We start from the raw sequence: 8,298 nt of genomic DNA, 5'->3' as shown, positions 1-8,298 counted from the left end.
AATATTAAAATATTGACTAGAAATGAATAAAGTTCACATACTGCACCAATTCAGTACCATAGTACATACATAATAACATATTGCTACACTGTTTAATTGGAACCATCACTTAATAGATCAGTGAATAATGCTTTAACTTTATAAGTTATAACTAATGAACACCATACTGATCAAAGTCCAACCATTGTCTAGGGTCAAGACCAAATTATGATCACTGCAACATATCTTTATATGCAAAGAAAATGCTACCATATAATTAAGCATTGCCATATATCTATCTAATATGTCAAAACAGTTGAAATGTCAGTGACAAAAAGCAGTTTGGTTAATACCATGAATTCTACCAGAACTTAATGTTTTTATTTAGGAATATAAACAAATCAACATGTTCAGGACTCATCCTGCTGCGTTTCTTTGACACCAACTCTCCTGCAAGAGAAAACACACGCTCTGATGGGACACTGCTTGCTTGTACAGCAAGATAATGTTTTGCAAGCACTGCTATTCTGGGGGAAAATAATTCGTTTTCCTTCCACCATTCAAGAGTTGTTAAGCTTTTGTCTGAGTCGCTAAGTGTATTAACGGGGCTGCTGAGATACCTTTCAATTTCCTTGGAAATGGTATCCTCCCTGTCGACTTTTGTTTCTCCTGTGCAGACTATATCTTTCAGCGTTTCATCACAATCTACAAATTTCTGTTTCTTTTTACTTGGAGATTTAATTTTTGTCTGTGTCAAAACGTTACTATCTACCTGAACTGTATCTGTGGGTGTATCTGGATCTTTCATGTCAAATTCTGCCATTGATGGTAGGCTAGGGTTAGTAGTAGTAGCACTATTACTTGTAGCAGGCATAGCAGCAGCATCACCTGGTTTTACTTTTACCTTCACTTTGGAGGAATACATGTATGACTTAAGAAGTTCTTGTGCTTCTTCTTTCATTTCAGGGCAAAACTCAAATCCCTTTGTGTTGGGATTAAGAATACATCCTATGAGTGCTAATTTTTTAGCTCACCTGCCCGAAGGGAGAGTGAGCTTATGCCGTGGCGCGGCGTCCGTCGTCCGTCCGTCCGGCGTCAACTTTTCCATTCAAGCAACTTCTTCTCAATAACCAAAAGGCCCAGAGACCTAATATTGGGCCTGTAGCATGCTGGGGTAAAGGGCTACCAAGTTTGTTCAAATGAATAAAGTTGACCTTCATTCAAGGTCACAGGGGTCAAAAAGGCTTAAATCTTTAAACGACTTCTTCTCAATAACCAAGAGTCTCAGGGAGTTGATATTGGGTCTGTGGCATGCTGGGGTGAAGGGCTACCAAGTTTGTTCAAATGAATGACCTTGACTTTCATTCAAGGTCACAGGGGTCAAATATGCTTAAAAAAAATTAAACGAATTCTTCTCAATAACCAAGAGTCCCAGGGAGTTGATATTGGGTCTGTAGCATGCTGGGGTGAAGGGCTACCAAGTTTGTTCAAATGAATGCCCTTGACCTTCATTCAAGGTCACAGGAGTCAAAAAGGCTAAAATTTTAAACGACTTCTCAATAACCAAGAGTCCCAGAGACCTAATATTTGGCCTGTAGCATGCTGGGGTGAAGGGCTACCAAGTTTGTTCAAATGAATGCCCTTGACCTTCATTCAAGGTCACAGGAGTCAAAGAGGCTAAAATCTTTAAACGACTTCTTCTCAATAACCAAGAGTCCCAAGGAGTTGATATTGGGTCTGTAGCATGTTGGGGTGAAGGGTAACCAAGTTTGTTCAAATGAATGACCTTGACCTTCATTCAAGGTCACAGGAGTCAAAAAGGCTAAAATATTTAAATGACTTCTCAATAACCAAGAGTCCCAGAGACCTAATATTTGGCCTGTAGCATGCTGGGGTTAAGGGCTACCAAATTTGTTCAAATGAATGACCTTGACCTTCATTCAAGATCACAGGAGTCAAAAAGGCTAAAATCTTTAAATGACTTCTCAATAACCAAGAGTCCCAGGGAGTTTATATTGGGTCTGTAGAATGCTAGGGTAAAGGGCTGCCAAGTTTGTTCAAATGAATGCCCTTGACCTTCATTCAAGGTCACAGGAGTCAAAAAGGCTAAAATATTTAAATGACTTCTTCTCAATAACCAAGAGTCCCAAGGAATTGATATTTGGTCTGTAGCATGCTGTGGTGAAGGGCTACCAAGTTTGTTCAAATGAATGCCCTTGACCTTCATTCAAGGTCACAGGAGTCAAAAAGGCTAAAATATTTAAACGACTTCTTCTCAATAACCAAGAGTCCCAGGGAGTTGATATTGGGTCTGTAGCATGCTGGGGTGAAGGGCTACCAAGTTTGTTCAAATGAATGACCTTGACCTTCATTCAAGGTCACAGGAGTCAAAAAGGCTAAAATTTTAAACGACTTCTTCTCAATAACCAAGAGTCCCAGAGACCTAATATTTGGCCTGTAGCATGCTGGGGTGAAGGGCTACCAAGTTTGTTCAAATGAATGCCCTTGAACTTCATTCAAGGTCACAGGAGTCAAAAAGGCTGAAATCTTTAAACGACTTCTTCTCAATAACCAAGAGTCCCAGGGAGTTGATATTGGGTCTGTAGCATGCTGGGGTGAAGGGCTACCAAGTTTGTTCAAATGAATGACCTTGACCTTCATTCAAGGTCACAGGAGTCAAAAAGGCTAAAATATTTAAATGACTTCTCAATAACCAAGAGTCCCAGAGACCTAATATTTGGCCTGTAGCATGCTGGGGTTAAGGGCTACCAAATTTGTTCAAATGAATGACCTTGACATTCATTCAAGATCACAGGAGTCAAAAGGGCTAAAATCTTTAAATGACTTCTCAATAACCAAGAGTCCCAGGGAGTTTATATTGGGTCTGTAGAATGCTAGGGTAAAGGGCTGCCAAGTTTGTTCAAATGAATGCCCTTGACCTTCATTCAAGGTCACAGGAGTCAAAAAGGCTAAAATATTTAAATGACTTCTTCTCAATAACCAAGAGTCCCAAGGAATTGATATTTGGTCTGTAGCATGCTGTGGTGAAGGGCTACCAAGTTTGTTCAAATGAATGCCCTTGACCTTCATTCAAGGTCACAGGAGTCAAAAAGGCTAAAATATTTAAACGACTTCTTCTCAATAACCAAGAGTCCCAGGGAGTTGATATTGGGTCTGTAGCATGCTGGGGTGAAGGGCTACCAAGTTTGTTCAAATGAATGACCTTGACCTTCATTCAAGGTCACAGGAGTCAAAAAGGCTAAAATTTTAAACGACTTCTTCTCAATAACCAAGAGTCCCAGAGACCTAATATTTGGCCTGTAGCATGCTGGGGTGAAGGGCTACCAAGTTTGTTCAAATGAATGCCCTTGAACTTCATTCAAGGTCACAGGAGTCAAAAAGGCTGAAATCTTTAAACGACTTCTTCTCAATAACCAAGAGTCCCAAGGAGTTGATATTGGGTCTGTAGCATGCTGGGGTGAAGGGTAACCAAGTTTGTTCAAATGAATGACCTTGACCTTCATTCAAGGTCACAGGAGTCAAAAAGGCTAAAATCTTTAAACGACTTCTTCTCAATAACCAAGAGTCCCAAGGAGTTGATATTGGGTCTGTAGCATGCTGGGGTGAAGGGTAACCAAGTTTGTTCAAATGAATGACCTTGACCTTCATTCAAGGTCACAGGAGTCAAAAAGGCTAAAATATTTAAACGACTTCTTCTCAATAACCAAGAGTCCCAGAGACCTAATTTTTGGCCTGTAGCATGCTGTGGTAAAGATCTCTCAAGTTTGTTCAAATGAATGACCTTGCCCTTCATTCAAGGTCACAGGAGTCAAAAAGGCTAAAATCTTTAAACGACTTCCTCTCAATAACCAAGCATCCAAGGGAGTTGATATTAGGTCTGTAGCATGCTGGGGTGAAGTGCTACCAACTTTGTTTAAATGAATGACCTTGATCTTTATTCAAGGTCAAAGGGGTCAAAAAGGCTGAAATATTTAAACGACTTCTTCTCAATAACCAAGAGTCCCATGGAGTTGATATTGGGTCTTTAGCATGCTGGGGTGGAGGGCTACCAAGTTTGTTCAAATGAATGACCCTGACTCACATTCAAGGTCACGTCGATCAAGTATGCTTAAATCTTTAAATGACTTTTAGTGAATAGCTTAAGTGCCAAGAGACATTATATTGGTCCTGTAGCATGCTTTCAAATAACTGCAGGATCCATATATGAAAAGATCACTGCATTGCAGGTGAGCGATTCGGGCCCATTGGGCCCTTGTTTATCATCACCCTCTGTTCGAAAGGTCAGTTGTTCCAGCATTTTTTTCTTCATACTTTGTATGAGAGGTGAGTCATCCTCAGATATTTCCAACTTCCTTTTGAGTTTTGTAACCACAGGTATGACTTTGTTTATTGTTGGGTTTGATTCAGAGCATACAATTTCTGTTGCCCTCAGAAATGGAGTGAGCAAAGCCATAACCTTGTCAGCAATGCTGGTCTCTTCGAAACTGAATACTGTATTCTGCAAAGTTGTGCGGATATTTTTTGAGACATTTTCATCACTTGCCACTGCCATTAGAGCAGGCATTTGCTCTATAAGTCTTTCAAGCATTAGCAGCGTTGAATTCCATCTAGTTGGAACATCATTTAGTAGCCTGTGTCCTGCTCCTTTTATTTCAAGCTGCCTTTGCTTCTGACTGAGAAAGTCATGTGCACTAGTGGAACTGTGGAATAGGGTGACCAGGCGTCTCCCCTTGGATGTTAATCGGCTAATATTATTGCTTTGTAGAGAATTTTTTACGACCAGGTTCAACTTGTGACCAAAGCATCCAAATCTCGACCACTCGAGCAATCTGAAGGCTTTTTGTTCATTGGCAGCATTATCAGTAGTTGCTATTATATTGTCTGGCAGTGACCAGTTTGTCTTTGTTGTTTGTAATGACTTGGCTATATTTTCAGAAGTGTGACTGCCTTCCATTTTAATGGTGCCTAAATCAGCTGAGTTGAGCCTCCAGTTGTCATCAATATAGTGTAGTGTGTTTGTATTATAACTATCAGTAGCATTACTAGTCCAGGAATCATGGGTAATTGCAACACCTTCACATTTTTTGATATCTGCTTTAATACATTCCTGGATATCTACTTTTTTCTTCTCCAGCCATCCTACAAGAGTTTTCCTACAAGGAAGATTGTATCTACAAAATAGAACAAACGAAAAAGTCAGATAGTTCGAAATTCACACTAGATGTTCAAAAGTTAGCAAATCAAAATTCTAACTTTTATTAATCAATAATGGAATAACAAGTAATTAGAACTTATAAGCTGATCTTCCTTTGATGGAGGTACTTGTAATTGGCTAAGGATGTGAGATTTAAGAATGAAATGGGAACGATTGACAAAAGCTTGCTAATGAAATTTAAAGGAGTCTATATCTTCATGTACAAGAATTAGCATTAAATCTATTAAACAAATAGCAATTTAACAAAAAAAAGACAGAGAGTGAGAGTAATTATTCATTCAAATTTTATCAATTCATCATTTATTAGACATTTAATATTACATCAAATGCAAAAAGCATGAAATTTGATAATTTTATCTGGGAAACTCCCCACAAATTTAGAGGGGTTTCATTTATTTACCTAGGGTCCAATAGCTGCACAAATTCTTTAAAATAACAATTGTCAACCAAACTGGTAGGAAGCACCTTTCCTATAACCATCTTCATAAGACGATCATCTAAAGCCTTTTTTCTTTCATTCCCTAGTTTGCTTTCTTGCGAGGGGAAATTTAAAGTTGACTGAACTTGTCTCGGCTTTCGTGTAGGAGTATGTATACAAGTACCAGTAGTAGTAGTGTTTGTCTTTACTTTAGGAGTATTGTCAGTTCCCTTTGGTAGAGAATGCTCGTTTCTAATATGGCTCATAAAATTTGTTGTGTTGCCTAAAAGAAATAAAATCATTATTATCACAAAGTGTAGTTACTTTAGTTAAAATAATTCAATTGATAGCAATGATAGGTCCTTGTAGTAAAGTAGATTATAAAAACGTGGAGTTTACCTTATTTGTTGTTTATGCACAATGTAAATGTACTGGCCAGTGGCTTCTTAGTTCACTAGTCTGTTCCCTATTGAGAACTTTCAAAAAAATCATTTACTGATTAAGAAACCTCATTTTCACAATGCTACAAATTTAATTTCAAACTATTGTGGTAAACCATAAAGGAGGTGGTGCATAGGAGGGCTAAATCGGCCCACAGCGATTTTTTTCCCGGAAACATATTTTTGTCAAAAGCATAATATCCCCGATTATGTGGGAGGAATTAATTTCCAATCCTCAATGTATATATTCTTTTTTTGGTGATTTCATTATTTCCCCATCAAACTGCATTAGAAGCTAATGTTTTGACCACTAACTATTATAGAACATATTTTTATTTCCTATTTGTGAAACAAATTCACCCCATTTGTTTAAGGTTTAATTTTGTATATGAATCATCACGCTCCGTGACACTTAAATTAAATTTCAGCCTAATTTGATGTCATCTTTGTGAAAATCATTGTTTTTAACTTTTCATTTAAAGTCTAATACCACAAAGTTATTGATGGAGTACTATCAAAATTTCCGGTTAGAAATAATCTATGGATATTCATAAACATTTAATGAAACAACTTTATTTGGTGAATTACTGGATATGCCAAGATTTTATTATTGTTAAATGCATACACCCCCAATTTTGGACAACATATCAAACTACCGAAAGTACTGAAAATAGAGGCAAATGCTAAAAATCCAACAAAAATAACAATGCAATCAGACTTTACTGCTTGTGTCAGACAGGGTGCTCCTTTTTAACCCTTGGTTTTTTAATACAATTTACTTCATCACCTTTCTTTGTATGCAAAAATCTTTTGTTATCCAGTAATTTTTTATGATTTTTTTTGGTTGTGTATCAAGATTAATATGCAAACATGTTTTTTAAAAGCAAAATTTGATAGTACTCCAACGATTATTTCATTTTATCTACTTAACAAATAAAAGAAAATTTCAAGAAGGTAAATTTTTAACTGAAAATTTTGCCAAAAAAGCTGTAATTACACTTTCTATTATACAAATTCATGCTAAACACACATGTTTTTATAAAATATATCATCACATGAAGTGACTATCAATGCAATATGAAATTTATCAAGTACTTTTGTACAAGAAATATATTTAATTTAAAAGGGAGGGTACACATTTTTTACAGAAATCATGTTAGGTGGCGCTGCGTATACAGCATTTGCCAATTTTCGTTTTAGTGTCTAAAATGACATGTATTTGGTAAAAGTCTATCATAATATCATGCATAAAATAAGATTCGGCCGTGGGCCGCCATGCACCACCTCCTTTATCTATTAATATTACAGTATGCAATTACAAAATATCAATCAAAAATATGCTTCTTTGTAGAATGTACATTTTGTATTGCCTATTGCCAGATTATATAAGTATGCAGGGATTGAGCAATGTGGCTGGACTGTTTCCCTTATACCTAGCAGAAACATACCTCATTGCTCAGCTAATAATATATATGTGATCATGATAAAATATGCTAAAACTTATTAAGAAATCAAATGATTTCTCCAGGGCTACTAATTATCGAAATTAATAAACAGATGGGGCAATTGTATATGTCTTTAACTGTTATTTTTTTAAATACTATCAAATAATACCGAAATGCACCTACCTGTATTTTTGTAACTTTTTTGACAAAGCCGGCAAACAGCCACCGTCATGTCTAGGTTCTTTCTTGAAGAAGGCAGTTCTTTTTTTATTTTGCGAAATGCAAATACGTCCCACACTTTGGACCTGGCCTTTCCACCTCCAGGGTGGTCGTATAGCTCTGTATCCGTTGAAGTGGCAATTGCCACGGTGTCGTCAACGAAACCGCCGTCCGCCATCTTTACTATAGCATTAGAGTGACTTCCCTTGGTTTAGGCGCATTCGATGATTGATTCTTGAAAAACGGAAATCGATGGTCGAAATCGAAGGTGCGTTCGATTCGTCAATCGATAATAACCGATGATCGGCGCACCACTATTGGACATGAAGCTGAATATCTGTATACTTACCATTGAACCACAATCCAGCATCGCCTTGATATGCTTTAACAGCGCTTCAATGGAATATCTTTACCATTACATCTCTGACACCAGCATACGTGTCTATCAGGAGGTTCCATCTTGGAACTCTACTGTGTTGTGATTAACGGTACACCAACATATAGACTTATATAATAAGAATAGTATTGGCATTATGTCAACGTGACCTGACAAATCAGTCG

General features: G+C 37.3%; 1 protein-coding gene across 1 annotated transcript; it reads right to left on the bottom strand.

The window, feature by feature from the left end:
• Positions 1-340: 340 nt before the first annotated feature.
• On the bottom strand, positions 341-7,915 carry LOC117315202 (zinc finger BED domain-containing protein 1-like). The gene is made up of 4 exons (XM_033869346.1): positions 7,702-7,915; positions 5,616-5,916; positions 4,267-5,171; positions 341-888 (listed from the first exon to the last, which is right to left on the bottom strand). The coding sequence occupies exons 1-4, from the start codon at positions 7,913-7,915 to the stop codon at positions 341-343; spliced, it is 1,968 nt and encodes a 655-aa protein (XP_033725237.1).
• Positions 7,916-8,298: the final 383 nt, after the last annotated feature.

The sequence above is a fragment of the Pecten maximus genome, chromosome 17 (assembly GCF_902652985.1).
Source record: "Pecten maximus chromosome 17, xPecMax1.1, whole genome shotgun sequence".
Lineage (NCBI taxonomy): Eukaryota > Metazoa > Mollusca > Bivalvia > Pectinida > Pectinidae > Pecten > Pecten maximus.
The sequence above is the reverse complement of the archived record's forward strand: the minus strand, read 5'-3'. Positions and strand labels throughout refer to the sequence as shown.

What these genes read in the sequence shown, in the direction of transcription:
- LOC117315202 (XM_033869346.1), bottom strand. Translation starts at nt 7,915, where the DNA reads ATGGCGGACGGCGGTTTCGTTGACGACACCGTGGCAATTGCCACTTCA. An exon ending in AAAAAGTTACAAAAATACAG is followed by an intron (nt 5,917 to 7,701) that starts GTAGGTGCATTT and finishes TATTTCTTTTAG; the next exon opens with GCAACACAACAAATTTTATG. An exon ending in GTGCAGCTATTGGACCCTAG is followed by an intron (nt 5,172 to 5,615) that starts GTAAATAAATGA and finishes TCTATTTTGTAG; the next exon opens with ATACAATCTTCCTTGTAGGA.